The 14,843-nt window shown below is 58.8% G+C and overlaps 2 protein-coding genes across 11 annotated transcripts in view; one reads left to right on the top strand and one right to left on the bottom strand.

Moving 5' to 3' along the window:
* Nucleotides 1–14,843, top strand: part of PAFAH1B2 (platelet activating factor acetylhydrolase 1b catalytic subunit 2) — a 457,510-nt gene that overhangs the window by 152,992 nt on the left and 289,675 nt on the right. The window lies entirely within an intron of this gene.
* CADM1 (cell adhesion molecule 1) overlaps nucleotides 1–14,843 on the bottom strand; it is a 102,173-nt gene that overhangs the window by 65,363 nt on the left and 21,967 nt on the right. The window contains exon 1 of one of the 10 annotated variants that reach the window (XM_071798828.1): nucleotides 9,911–9,971. The exons of the other annotated variants lie outside the window; for them this stretch is intronic. Within the exon in view, the coding sequence (XP_071654929.1) occupies nucleotides 9,911–9,956 (46 nt within the window). The 5' untranslated portion in view covers nucleotides 9,957–9,971. Of the gene's footprint in view, nucleotides 1–9,910; nucleotides 9,972–14,843 lie in introns of those variants that run through there. 10 annotated transcript variants of the gene reach the window in all.

The raw sequence follows: 14,843 nt of genomic DNA, 5'->3' as shown, positions 1-14,843 counted from the left end.
GTTCAAACCCCGGGGAGGATAAAACCACTCCAACCCCGACGCGTTTACTGTTGAAAACCCCGGGGTTCCACGCTGAACCACGGACGCCGGGCGGTGTTTGCATGGGGGTTGTGCTGCTGGTCCAGCCCGCACCCAGAACCCTCAGAGCTGGGACCCCAGCCCCTCCCTGAAAAGGGGGAGAAAAGGGATTCTGCAGGAATCCATCGCCCCTCCCCCAGCGTCCAGCCCGACCCCTCTCCTCACATCACCCAGCGTTTCAACCGGCGCCGCTCGCGTGGGACGCGTTGGGCACGCAGACCCGGGTCCGGGTCTCGAGCTCACGAGCCTCATAAACATATGGAAAGAAGATACTTGTGAAGTCTCACAGAAGCGCCAGTCTAACTGATGGAAAGAAGCAGATATTTTGTCTCACCGCTGCAGGAGGAAAACATAAAAGAATAAACCAGCGCACAGCAGTTGCTGCCCTCCAGGGAAGATGGATATTTGATATTCTGAGTATTTCTGGAGCAAAACTGCTGGAAAGCAGCACGGCGGTGCAGTGCACACCGGGAACCGGAGGAGGCCGGGCTGCGCCCATTGCCTGCGCCCACCGCCCACCGCCTGCGCCCACCACCCACGCCCACCGCCCACCGCCTGCGCCCACCACCCACGCCCACCACCCATTGCCTGCGCCCACCGCCCATTGCCTGCGCCCACCACCCACCGCCCGCGCCCACCGCCCGCGCCCACCGCCTGCTCCAGACAACGCGGGACCGTCCTAACGACGGTTAAGGAGAGCACGAGGCGCAGAAACGCCGCGCAGAGGAAGCGCTGTGCCCTCTCTGTGCCTGCCACGTCCCCTGCTCCGCGCGGAGACAGACGGCCCAGGCCTCTGTTAGCAGTGAATACTGAGGTGGGAAGTGAAAGGTGCGAGATGCTACGTAACCTCGCTTCCCCCCAACATCAGATGTCCTGAACTGTACAGCGTTTGATATTTTTGTGGTTATAAAACACCAAGAGCAGCGGTATCACAAGTTAGCTACGCACCAGTTATTTCGCTATCTTTAAAACCGAACTTGTTCCGTTTTCAGCCTTCTCCAAGGCTGGCAACAGCGTCTGCAATGAAACCGCGTGGCTAACAGGAGCGAGGCAGCATCCGCCAAGCGGAGCCGCGCACCCCGGCCACTCCGGCCCCGCGGGATCACCCACGGCGCTGGAGCGGCCGTGCCCAACGCCCCCCAGGCCCGGCCGGCACCCCAATAGCGAGGCGGCTGCAGGGGGAAAGGGAACCCGGCGCCCTGCACGCGCACGGTGGAGCTGGAAAGCTGCGGCGGGAACCGCGGCGCGGAGCGGTAAAGCGAGTACGGGAGAGTGAAAGCTCAGGCACCTTCCACCTTCAAAACCCCCAAGGAACGACTGTCCTTGCGCCAAAAGCCAAGCGACGGTCACAACCCCCGGACTGCAGGACACAGCTCCTGCCTCTGCACATCGCGCTTTCCTTCACAATAAAGGGCTTAGACACACAGGCTGAGCAATCCAAACTGTGGAGCAATGTGCGTTCCCCAACCGTTTTGCGCTCCAGCAGGGACCAGCGAGCGGGCGCTGCAGAGCGCTCACCGCCCCCCGCGCGCCGGAGCCGCATGGGCCCGCCAGCCCATCGCCGGCACCGCGCGACCCGCACAGCCGCCCGCTCCGCTCGGCACAGCCAGCGCTCGGCTCCGAGACATAAATCATCCGCAACTATTTAAAACATTCCGCTCAAATTAACGGGCTGTTTTACACAAAAGCGTGTTCCCTGGAGCCACGTGCATTTGCAAACGTGCTCGCATAACCGGTTTGAGCAATTTGTAGACAAAAATTTGGCAACATGATACGTTTACCGGGGGAATACGCATCGTGTCTTAGAGAAACACACAGAACAGCCACGGATCGGCCCCCAGCACCAGGTGGTTTGATTGACCCCAGGGCTCGCACAGCAAGGCCGGACCTGCCTTTTGTCGGCGAGGCGCGCAGGGGCGCTCGCCCGCTTTCCACGGGTTTAACGGTGTGCTGGGATCACCGGGCACGCGGATGGCGCTGGGAGCGACCTCCGGTGCCGTCCAAGCCCACTGACACGAACGCCGCCCGCAGCATCCCCGCTGCCTCCCGCGCGTCCCGTGACGCTAATCCGCGGATCGGCTTCCTTTGGTCCGCACTAAGAACCAGCGGCTTGCAGGAGCAACTCGCGTCTCCGCGGCAACGCTCGGGCTTGCAGGCATCGCACGAGCGCAGCGAAGCGGGGAAGCCACACGGGAACACCCTCCCAGGAGATCGCCCTTCGCCCCAGAGCCGCACTCCGGGTGGACAACGGTTCACAGCGAAACCGAGCGTGGAAAGGAGCCCACGCCCGCTAGAACAACATCACCAATATCACCGTGTGTGGTCACCTTCTCCAATCGGATTCGGTACACACGTCACGCCCAGGAAAAGGCCAACTGGCAAGTGACCCCGGGCAGAGCAGCAGGAGAGATGGGAATGGGCACCCACGCATCCGGGTGTCGGAGCGGAGGCACCGGCGAGCAAACGCATGCACACGCCTCCTCGAGGCACGCGCGCACACACACACATATACGAAGCAGGTATGTACACACACGCGCATTCTTAAACAGCGCAGGGCCCAGCAAGTACAGCAAATCCTTCCTTCAGGGCAAATGAAGCCTCCTGCAGGAGCAAGTTTCTTAAATCCCATTTGCCACAACAAACAAAGGCAAGAAATACCTTGTTACCCTCACGCAGACATTTACATCCCTTATTGTTAATTTAGAAAGGGAAACAACCTTTCTTTCCGGAAGATGAAATAGAGGTCTCGCTACATTAGAATTAGAGGTGTTCTGCATGTAAGACGCCTCCTAAATGCCGCAGTCAATATTAATAGGTCTTTAAGTCTCACAGGATTGGAAGCAAAAATTAATCCAGTTTAACAAAGTCTGAGGCCACAGTGCGCTGCTATAAACTCTTGGAAGTTCATCTGAAGGTAATAAATAATTTAACAAGGCACTTCCTACCTGTTCCGTACGAGACCACGAGAATGCCAAACCAATGTTTTCCTCTGCACTATCGCCGGTGGCTGCTGCAGAAATTCCACGTCCAGGCAGGACGACGCGCAACGTGAAGATGCGAAGATGTGAAGATGTGAAGATGCGAGGATGCGCCTGGTCCTGCTCAAAGCATCTCCCGCTCACGCGTCCCACCGGCCGTCCCAAAGCCTCGTGACCCAGGCGGACCATCCCTGGTTTAACGCAGACTCCGTGACGCCGAGTGACGCTCGCGGTGCTGGAAGGGCCAGCTCAGCGCTGCGGAACCGGGGTGGCAGATCCAGCCCCGCACGGCCAGGCCTGGGCAGGGACCCCGCCATCCTGCCACCACGAGGGCCCTTCGGCTGCGGCCACAGCACCCGGGTTTTAAACGGATAAACCACCTCAAAGCCACGATTACGCCACCGGAGGCTCCTCTTTCTGCCAAGCTGGTGTTTTGACAATAGCTGTTTTTACGAGACATTTGTCATTAACAAACTTTAGACAAGGTTAATGAAAGTTCTGTCACTTTAATGTCTAGCCGGCTTTAAATTACAGATGTCATCTGCCATGACTAAAGAAAGGGCACCGAGCAATAATACCATAAACTATCATCTCCAGGGACACACAGGTAATTGCACAGCTCATTAAAAAACTGTTTTAATTATTAATTGACCGTGTCAGAGTTGTCCTTTGAAGTCGGTTCTCATTTCTCCCCCGCAAGCCCCGTGGTTCCGGGCTGACCCGCACAGGTTCCCCGGCACCTCCAGGAGGCCGCGGGACGGGACCCGGGCGTCCCCGCCACCCTCGAACACGGGAACGGGGACCAAGAAACGGGCTGGAAACCCGTTACTGAGAACACCCGCGGTCGGACTCGGACCTTTCGCTGGGCGGGATTGTCCTTGCGCTGCCGCCCCGGGAGCCCCGCGGCCGAAGGGACATGGGAAGGGCTCTGGGGACACGAAGGGGCCGGGGCGGCTCTGCTGGGCACGTCGTGCACAGATACCAGGGGTTAACACAGCAACCAGCTCCTCCAGGACAAACACTCACCAACCTGCACAAACACGACCCAACGGGCACAGAAAGAGAAGGCGGCACGTGGACAAGAGGCCCCACTGCACAACGCATCCACGCAGGGTGGGATACACGCGGTTTGGCCATTGCCTTTGCTTTAACAGCCGAGTGAAAACAGCCCGGCACAGAACCGGCTCACGAGAACCAACCCCAGCGGGGCCTCTGCTCCTCCAGCACGGGAACCGACACCAGGCGCCCGTAGCACCGAGAGTCCAAGGGCCACAGGACGCAGATACCGAACGAACCACGGCCACACCAGCTCCTCACCCATTTCAACGCGCTTTATTTAATTCAGCCTGCTATTGAATGCTAAATGAGATCAGGATTGTTACCTGGCTTTTCATATCCGTCAAAATGAGGACAAAACAGCTGAACGCATAGACTAGCAACAAGAATTTGGAAAGAAAATCGTTTCTCTTCAATTACAATAACCACAAGTGAGAGGAAAAACATATTCACCCTTCACTCAGCACAGTCCCCCCAGGGGCTGCGCCAGCCCAGACGTCACGCACCCCGAGGATGGGAGTTTCCCCCGGTGGGTTTTGGGGTTATTTATTTTGCAGATTTGGCATGAGCGGTAAAATGAGCACACGCGACCATGCAAACGCTGTCCTGATGGGAAAGCCACATTTCGGAAATACAGCCCTTGGTACTGGTGCGAGCGCAAGGCTTGTAGGGATGCGATGCGAACGGGAGGGCTCCCAAAACCAATGTGTTTATCTCAAAAGCACATCCGTCCCCAGCTGGCACCGCGCTGCCCCCAAACCCTTTGTACCCAGCCCTTGGTCAAGCTCTCTGCCCATGGAACCGGGTCCTTCTTCACCAGCCGCTACATTCCCTTCTGTTCTGGGGACAACGCTGCTGAAACACGTTCACCATCCATCTTTCTTAACGTGCTTAATCTAAATAGAAGCCTCCAACCCAAGATTGTGTGTTTGATGGATAGCTCCCCTTCTCCCGCTGCTGCTGCTCCCAGAAACGCTCCAGAAAACCCGCACGATCGGCGCTTCTGGCAACCCAGCACCACACGGCTGGTACCGCGCAGCGCGATCAGAAACGGATCGGGCCGTGGGAGCTGCCGCGTCTGGGACAGGGACACACGCCTGCGCATCCCAAGGGCCTGAGCCGGACCCGCAGAGCCGGGGCCACAGAGCCGGGACCCGCAGAGCCGGGGCCCGCAGAGCCGGGGCCGCGGTTTAACGGCCCCACCGCTCGCAGTTCCCAGCGCCAGCTGCGCAGCTGCTCTAAGGGAATAAACACTCCACTTGCTCCTCAAACCCAGCACATTCGATCCTGTGACACAGCAGCTGCGTTCGCCATACCCACAAAGTCCCAGGCAATTCCTAACAAAATCTTAACTCTGAAGTCAGCAGAGATAACGAACTGGTTTATGTATTTAGATGCAAGATCTGGATGGCAAGCAGGTATCACATTGGAATGAACAAAACCCATCAGTAATGGCACACGGCGCCGAGAGATGCGCTTCTATACAGCGAACAGGGTTTTGTTTCAGGAGAGCACCGTGGATGTTCCTGACCGCGAGCGGGTGTTTCCGCGCCGCGGGGCTCGGAGCGGCAGCTCTGCCACCCTCCATCCTCGCGCTGTTACACCCCGCACGCTCCCCAAAGCAAACACCGCTCGTTCTCTTGCCCCAAACGGCTCATCCTCGCTTCCACAGCACGGGCAAGGGAAATCCATGAGGTCAATGTCTTACATCAATTTTGCAGCTTTCCCCGGTCAATGAAATAGTTAATTATAGTTCTTCTACTGGCTTAATTCCGACAGAGGAGTCAACCACTTCATTTAATAATTTAGTTGAAACATGTCCACACGAGAACGCGCTAATTCCTCATTCATTTTTCAAATTGAATCAGTGTAAAAGCTGCCAATAATACAGCAGCAGAAATGCAAACCCCCCCAGAACTGACAGTAAACCACGGTTAGTCGTTCTTTACAAATTGAGTATTGTCTCAAAGCCCTTGAAAGAAATCAATGTACATCGCTGCCTAAAAACTATTAACCTATCTGCGCCAGGCCGTAATAACAGAGCACGGTCAGAACCCGTCCCCACGCACAAAGCGAAGGCACGGCCTCGGCTCTCTCGCCAGAGGGGCAAACCCAGCTACGCTCGGAGCTCCACATCCTCATCCTCCTGAACAACACAGGGGTTCAAACGGGCACCGGCGGGAGGAGCCCGAAGGAGCGAAGACGAGGGGCTCGCCGTGCCCCTGCTCCTCTGCCCATAGATCTGCTTCCCCGGTATTAAAGGGAGCCATGGACAGCAAACGCATCTTTCAGCGTATCAGCCAAATATAGCACTGCAGTGAACTCGGTCACGAGTTCCCCGGGAGGCAGCGGCTGGCGGGGGAGGGCGCCGCGGTTACACAACCGGCACAGCCGGGACCGTGCCCTACTTTCCCGAGGTTCTGGTCCCACCGCGGCCGCTGCTGCTGCCGGGCACCTGCGAGGGACCCTCGGAACGACGCCCCCGCAATGAGGGTGGAGTCCCGGCCAGGGGGACCCCTCGGCACCCGCGAGGGACCCTCGGAACGACGCCCCCGCAATGAGGGTGGAGTCCCGGCCAGGGGGACCCCTCGGTACCTGCGATGGACCCTCGGAACGACGCCCCCGCAATGAGGGTGGAGTCCCGGCCAGGGAGACCCCTCGGCACCTGCGATGGACCCTCGGAACGACGCCCCCGCAATGAGGGTGGAGTCCCGGCCAGGGAGACCCCTCGGCACCTGCGAGGGACCCTCGGAACGACGCCCCCGCAATGAGGGTGGAGTCCCAGCCAGGGGGACCCCTCGGCACCTGCGAGGGACCCTCGGAACGACGCCCCCGCAATGAGCGCGGAGTCCCGGCCGCGGGGACCCCTGGGCAGCACAGGGAGGTTGTCCCGGCCCCCGTGGAGCCGTCCCGGCTCCGCAGTTCCACCAGGATTTACAAAGCTGCTGTGTAGGTCACAGTAGGCTGCAGCCTAAAACCAACTCAGACAGCGCACGCTGCAAACGGAACAAAGGACGAGCGGAAAAAAACGAGCAGACCTACTGCTATTTTTCTTTTGAAGTCGCGTATTTCTTAAGGCTAAGCATGAGACAAGATGCTCTGATAACAATACTTTCCCTTATAGCCTCTTTTTTAAGTCTATCTCCAGAGGGAAAACTCTTGTTTGTTAAAACCTAACACATGTGAAAAGCCATAACAAAGCACATAAAGAAGCGAAGGTTTAAGTTGCAGGCAGGACTTTACGGTTTATGGATCGCAGAAATCTGTACTTACTCATCCAGTATTACCAACCGCAAGGGGAAAATGATGCTTAAGCTCTTCAGTAGCGCCAGGACAGGCAAATTGTTTTAACCAGAAAGGAAACGTTCGGCACATGGTGTACGAAGCAGTCGAGCTCCTGCTTCGATTCCAGCAGCAAACCTGAGATTCGAGAGCGAACCCCAAGAGCACCCTGTCCTGCTCCCACGGAGCCCCGGCGCGGCCACGGAGCCCCGGCGCGGCCACGGAGCCCCGGCGCGGCCACGCTGCTCCGTCCAGGGCAGGGCAGGAGCATCAGCACCCGCGGGGGAAGCTCCTCCCTTCGGGAGCTGGACTGCGGGCTCTGGGCAGCAGAGCCGCCGAGGGCTGCGGCAGCCGTGACCAGCACCCCCGCAACGCAAGAATTTTCCATTTCATCTCATTACCGTGACACACGACTCGGCTGGTGCGCCTGTGACAGACAGTCAAACCTCTTCACTACCTTCCCTCTGCTAATCCTGCCTTAATCCTCTCTCAAATTTTAGCTGCAGCTTTCGTTAATGAAAGTCTGACTTCCTAAGCGCACAAAAAAGCCACATCTTGCGATCTGTTCTCCCAGAGCCCCGCGAGCCCGCTCTCTGCAGGGCAGCGGCGCTGCCACTCTGTCCGCATCGTGCGACACGAGGCACAGACGGGGGTCCAGAGGCTGCAAGGACCAGCGTGTGACACCAGAATGTGACCCAGGAAAGGATCCCAGCGCTGCTGGGAGGGGCACAGCAATGACAGAGCTGGAGCTCCACCGCGGGGTCGCGGTCCCGCACGCCCAGCCGGGTCCACGCCACGGCCCCTTCCCTTCCACCCGCGGCCACCTCCCCGGGCCGGGCTCGCTCTGTCCGTGCACCCCAGCCCACGCCGCCCTGCCGCGCCGCCCGGGTCGGTGGTTTGTGACAGGTTTCCATGGCAACAGCCCGACGGCACCAACAGGAGCGGAGCGGGGTTCCTGTGCGGGCGGAGCGGGAGACGGCGGCTGCTCAAACAAACCTCCTCAGTAATAGCTCTGGGAATTGAGAACATTACCGCCAAAGTAAATTGCTTTCTGTAAAAATGTTCTCCTTTTTTTGAAGTTTGCCCCCATGTGAAAGTCTCTAAGTCAGAACCTTAACATTATTTTAATGTACTATTCTGTATTTAATAATCTCCTGCTTCAGACACTAGTCTGTTACCATGGGAATGACAGCCGCACAAATACAGGATTATGGCTATCAAGCAGAAGGAGAAGAGAAATTATGAATAAGCCAGTTATGCTCAATAATTAGCAACTATATGGAAAAACTCAAAATCATGAATTTAGATTGATGCATTTATCTCCGTGTTTGAATACGACGACGAGGGTGTTACTGCTCCAAAATGGGATTCTAGCACATCACACGAGTACTTCTGACTAAACGGGTCCCGCTCGCCACAGTAATCGACCTCGCTCCCTTCCCGATTCTCCCCTCTCCACACGCCCAGAGCCTCGTGAGCCGGCGGCTGCCGCCAAACGCTGACCCCGAGCGGCACCCGCAGCCGAATCCCGGCTCATTTCACCGGTTCTTGGACAAAGAGACACTGGAGCCTCCGGCACCCACCGCGAGACGCCCGTGCTGTCCTGGGGGCACAGGCCGTGTAAAGGGAGGACAGCACCCCTGGGGGCACGCGGCCGTGTAAAGGGAGGACAGCACCCCTGGGGGCACAGGCCGTGTAAAGGAAGGACAGCACCCCTGGGGGCACGCGGCCGTGTAAAGGGAGGACAGCACCCCTGGGGGCACAGGCCGTGTAAAGGGAGGACAGCACCCCTGGGGCACAGGGCCGTGTAAAGGGAGGACAGCACCCCTGGGGGCACAGGGCCGTGTAAAGGGAGGACAGCACCCCTGGGGGCACAGGGCCGTGTAAAGGGAGGACAGCACCCCTGGGGGCACGCGGCCGTGTAAAGGGAGGACAGCACCCCTGGGGGCACATGGTCGGGCAGGATGCACCCCTCCAAAACCAGTCATTTGCCAGCCCATGCTCCTTATCCACCAGAGATACCTTCCCCTTTGCATATCTGTTGTGCTAAAACTTCCCTTCCAGCACATAATTCCCTCTACTCGCGTCTCTTATTAGATAAGACAGAAAGTATTCGGAGAATCTGATCAGAGATCTCATTTTCTCCAGGCACGCCTGTGCATTTAATTCTAGATGAAGCACTATTTAAAAAGCCCCTCCTGCCTCCTACCTCGCGCTCCCTTCCAGCACCAAACTGGAGGACGCTCGCAGGCCGAGGGCTGAGCTGTGTTTAAACGCCACCCTCACAGAGCAGCGCTGGGGAACACGGCCCGGCAGCTCGGGCACAGGAGCGGCAGCACGGGAGAGGGGGCGCGGGGCTGGAGGGGAGCGCTGAGTCCTCCCCTCGCCCAAACGGGCCAGTCCCGGCCAACCCCGCAACCTGCTCACGCATTTGTTCAGGTCTTCCCGATGGCTCTCCCCCTGTCCTCGCTGTTCCCCTGTCCCCCCGTCCTCGCTGTCCCCAACACACATCTTACGATGTCCAGCGTCCGCGCTCGGCAGCTCCCCGGTGCGGAACGTCATCGTGCAAATGATGCGTCTGAACGCGCTCACTTACCTAAAGAAAACGGGGAAAACACAAGATTAGCGCAAACGGAGCGGCTCAGACACAAAAACCTGGAAAAGTTTAATTCCGGGTGTTTACTCTGCAATGCAGAACTGCAACGCTGCAACACAGCCAGCGCGCGGTGCCGCGAGGGAACCGCGTGTGCGGCTTCTCCGGGACACGCCAGGACGGCGTGACACCGAGACAGGGCCCGGGGGCAGCGACAGCCACGGGGGCGGGTGTTGGTGATGGGTGGGGAGCCCTCCTGCTTCTGCCCCTCGCAAACCACCCAGCGAAAGCCTTGACCGAGCTGCCGCAGCCACGCTCGGGCCCTGGAGCACAGCACAGGCTCAGGGACACCGAAACAACCCCTGAGGCCTTGTCATTTACACCTACACACGTTAGCATAGGGAGTGCATGAAAAGTACTTCTCCAATCACTCCCATGATGTTAACACTCCGGGGTACGAACTTCACCGCGCCCAAAGGAAACGGGTCCATTCTAATTCATCCCACACGGTAACTCGGCGCTCGAGCGCAGCCAGCGAGCTGTGCTCCCACGTCACAGCCCCCGATGGGCTCTGGGGCCGGCGGGATGGAGCTGGGACGCGGCTCCCAAAGAGAGGAAAGGGTCCCGCTGCCCCATCCCGCGCCACCCGCGCAGAGATGAACACGAGATGGAGCAGCACGAGAAGCTTCCCGGGAAGAAAGCTTCCTCAACCAGGCTCCGAAGCCGCGCGTGTTCCGCTGCGCAGGGGGCGCGCGACCCCAAGCCGAGCGGCCGGCAAGCCGAGGTTCGTCACGCTGCGATTCCACAGCTAATTGTCGCACATTAATAGCACGTCAGCCTGGAATTACAGCTTATTCACGTAAAACTAATCAAGGGAAACCGGCGTATTTACATAAAAGTTGTAATGAAAAGTATAATGATTTCACTAACAAGACGTGGATAAGAACGCGTATCTGTGACAAACACTTTGTGTCAAGAAGAATGGAAAACGATTTTCCTTCCTGAAGATTATTTCAGGCCCATTTAACACAATCTGTACCACTCTGCTGATGTGCAGTATCTTATACACATCAAGTCGTATCTGGATAATGTTCCTGACTTCAAATAAAATTTCATTACTATATTTAGTCATAGAATGGTTGGGAATGGTTGCGTTGTTAAACTTAATAAAATTTGGAATTTGTGAAGTATTAGGCGATCCCAGTTTCCCCCGTGCCACCCAACAGCGCGGCGGCTCCGTCCCGGCCCCTCGCGCCGCCCTTCACATTACGGCTTAATTCTCCCCCATAAAACAAGCAATTAGGAATAAGCACAACTGCCTTGGAGCTCCCGAGGCCAAAGATAAAAATAAATTAGCTTTTATAAATTCGCCGTTTTGCAATGGTAAAACAAAAAGCAGCGCTAATTATCAATAATTCGTCAGCTCTAATTGAGGCGGCGCTGCCGGGTCCCCAGCATGGGCCACTGAACCTTCCCTCGCGGCTCTGCTGGACCCTTTCCCCGCGGCTCCATCAGACCCTTCCCCCAGCTCCCCCGGACCCTCTGCCCCATGGCTCCCCCGGACCCTTCCCCCAGCTCCCCCGGACCCTCTGCCCCGTGGCTCCCCCAGACCCTCTGCCCCATGGCTCCCCCGGACCCTTCCCCCAGCTCCCCCGGACCCTCTGCCCCATGGCTCCCCCAGACCCTCTGCCCCATGGCTCCCCTGGACCCTTCCCCCAGCTCCCCCGGACCCTCTGCCCCGCGGCTCCCCCGGACCCTCTGCCCCGCGGAGCTGCGGGCGACTCCTCCTCCCCGGCACAGGAAGCAGCAGCCAGGCAGTCCTTGGGTTTAAAAGGCTGATTACATGTTATTCCATATGGAAAGCATCCTCAATTTCTCACTTCTTAAACGTTATCTCCTTTGCAATTACAACCTCTGCGCATCTTGTCTCATCGCACCTACTCATTACCGAGCGGGGCTACTTAGGAACCGCGTTACCGAGGTAAACAGAGAATTTCCGATAAGAGGCGGCGGGATGAGCTCGCACTTTGTATTCAGGTATGTAATTCGGAAATCTCCATTGTAAAGGCAACAGCTGTAGCGAACAGCTGGAGAACCTGACTGTCTCAAAGCGCCTCCAGGGCCGAGAGGAAACGTGCCGGTCTCTCCGATACGGTTTCTAGGAGTCCACCAGCCCTTATTCGCCCCCTCGACAACACACAGTGGGACTCGGTCTGGGTTCCTGGGCAGCTGGGACTCCGGGCTGGCGTGCGGTCCCTCGCGGGTGAGCGGGCCAGGCCCCGGTGCCGCTGGTGCCGATGCCCGGCGATCGCGGGGGGAAGGCGCCGCAGCACCGCAGACCCGCGGGAGCACATCCCCTGCGCCAGGCCCATCTCACCTCACCTGCCGCTCCACCGGCCCCGCTGGTCGAACACCGCAGCTCCGGCACCTTCTGAGAACCCAGTCAAGCAGCGTCCGCAGGGCACGCTGGGGCTTGCAAGCGCTCTCAGCTACGGCAGAGAGAAATAAACTCCTTCCCAGCCCATCTCCGGTCAGTCCCTGCCCATCTCCCCGTTAAACCCCAGGAACAAAGAGGTGTGAAACAATACAAACCATTCCTGCTTTTGCCGAACAAAATAACGGAGCCTTGCAAGGCTGTGAATGGGGAACGAGGACCCTCCGACCACCTCCCGTGTTTGTGTTGTGCCCCTTACCTGTTACGAAACTGCGCGAATAATCCAACCGCTACTTCATCAAGGGAGAATTTAAACATGACATACCAGTAATTAAACTACAGGAGAGCCTGGCTAATTCACATCAATGATTAAGAGCCACTGCAGACTAGCAAATTTTACAAGCGAGTGAACATGCAATAAAAATCTCGCTCATTTATTTTGACAAGTGTCACTTCACATTAAAGGTACCGCGAACCCCAGCGCCGGGCACGACTCTGCTCCCACCCCAGCGCCCCAGCGAGTCCCGCGCTCAGCAAAACGCGTCCCCACGTGCCCAGCTGGGCCAGGAGAGCGGGGGACGCGCAGGACGGGACCCCCTGGGTCGCCGTGCACAGAGACACCGCCTTGTGTTCCTGACAGGGATGTATGGAGCACATACTGCTCCTGGTTCGGGAAGGGCACCGACATCACGATCTGACACTTTGAGATAATCACCAGTGATTCGCTTCTCTCTTCATGATTTATCCCTCGCCCCCAAGCCTCCCGCGCCCTTCCCGGCAGCGGGCTCCCTCGGTTTGTGCCTGGGGGGGCTCCCTCGGTTTGTGCCGGGGGGGGCTCCCTCGGTTTGTGCCGGGGGGGGGGCTCCCTCGGTTTGTGCCGGGGGGGGGGCTCCCTCCGTTTGTGCCGGGGGGGGGGCTCCCTCCGTTTGTGCCGGGGGGGGGGCTCCCTCCGTTTGTGCCGGGGGGGGGGCTCCCTCCGTTTGTGCCGGGGGGGGGGCTCCCTCCGTTTGTGCCGGGGGGGGGGCTCCCTCCGTTTGTGCCGGGGGGGGGGCTCCCTCCGTTTGTGCCGGGGGGGGGGCTCCCTCCGTTTGTGCCGGGGGGGGGGCTCCCTCCGTTTGTGCCGGGGGGGGGGCTCCCTCCGTTTGTGCCGGGGGGGGGCTCCCCCCGTTTGTGCCGGGGGGGCTGGAGCGTGGAGGCGGATGGGCCGGCGCGGCTGCACCGCACGATGCTCCGGCTCAGCCAAAACACCGCGGCTGGGAGCCAAGAAACGCGGCCGTCACCGTGACAGCAGATGGGGGCACAGACACGTTATTGAGGCTGACACGGAAACGCTGCCAACAACGAGGCCTGCGCCCCGGGAATTGTTTTGTACTTCGGGAAAGCGCCCGGTCTCCCGAGAGCTGCCCCGGGTCTCCCACCCGCACCCCACGCACCCCGCGCTCCCTGCCCCGAAGCTCCCAGCGCCGGGGGCAGCGCTCCACGCCAGCCCGGCCCCCGGAACAACCCGCCCGGCGCTGCCGCCCGGACCAACGGCGCGGCTTCCATCGAGCACTTCCACACCCGACAACTTCAGAGACCGTTTGGAAAGAAATCAGTTGCAGGAGCCCTGCCAAGCACACAAAGGGCTTGCGACTCGAGAGATCAAATCTGCTAGAAAAAAAATACTTAAACATTTTCCCACAAGCCATCTGAAGTCAACAGTTCAAAAATTAATATTTTTACATGCCTGCTCTCAGGCAGATGCCCCGAGGTGATTGTCTCAGCCTCTCTACCCGCAGCTCTCTCCTCCTAACACTTCACCTTCCTTGCCGTCTGCACCCAGGCAATTCACTTCAAAATTTACCTACAGGCACGGGCTGCGCTGACACCCAACAGCGCGGCTTTGGGAGCACACGCGGGGGGCAGGCGGGACGAGCCGGGGGGGCAGGCGCTCACCGGTGCATCTCACTGCGTTCACCACTGCATCTCACTGCGCTCCCCACTGCATCTCACTGCATTCACCACTGCATCTCACTGCGCTCCCCACTGCATCTCACTGCGTTCACCACTGCATCTCACTGCGTTCACCACTGCATCTCACTGCGCTCCCCACTGCATCTCACTGCGCTCCCCACTGCATCTCACTGCGCTCCCCACTGCATCTCACTGCGCTCCCCACTGCATCTCACTGCGCTCCCCACTGCATCTCACTGCGCTCCCCACTGCATCTCACTGCGCTCCCGCTGGGCCCCCCGCAGCTCCAGGTCTGAGCACCTGCAGCATCAGCACCTCCATCAGGACACAGCCCCCTGCTCCATCCAGCACCTCCATCAGGACGCAGACCCCGGCCCATCCAGCACCTCCATCAGGACACAGCCCCCTGCTCCATCCAGCACCTCCATCAGGACACAGCCCCCTGCTCCATCCAGCACCTCCATCAGGA

This window comes from Patagioenas fasciata, chromosome 24 (genome assembly GCF_037038585.1).
Source record: "Patagioenas fasciata isolate bPatFas1 chromosome 24, bPatFas1.hap1, whole genome shotgun sequence".
In the NCBI taxonomy this organism is placed as follows: domain Eukaryota; kingdom Metazoa; phylum Chordata; class Aves; order Columbiformes; family Columbidae; genus Patagioenas; species Patagioenas fasciata.
Note: the sequence above shows the minus strand (reverse complement) of the source record. Positions and strands in the feature narration are given on the sequence as shown.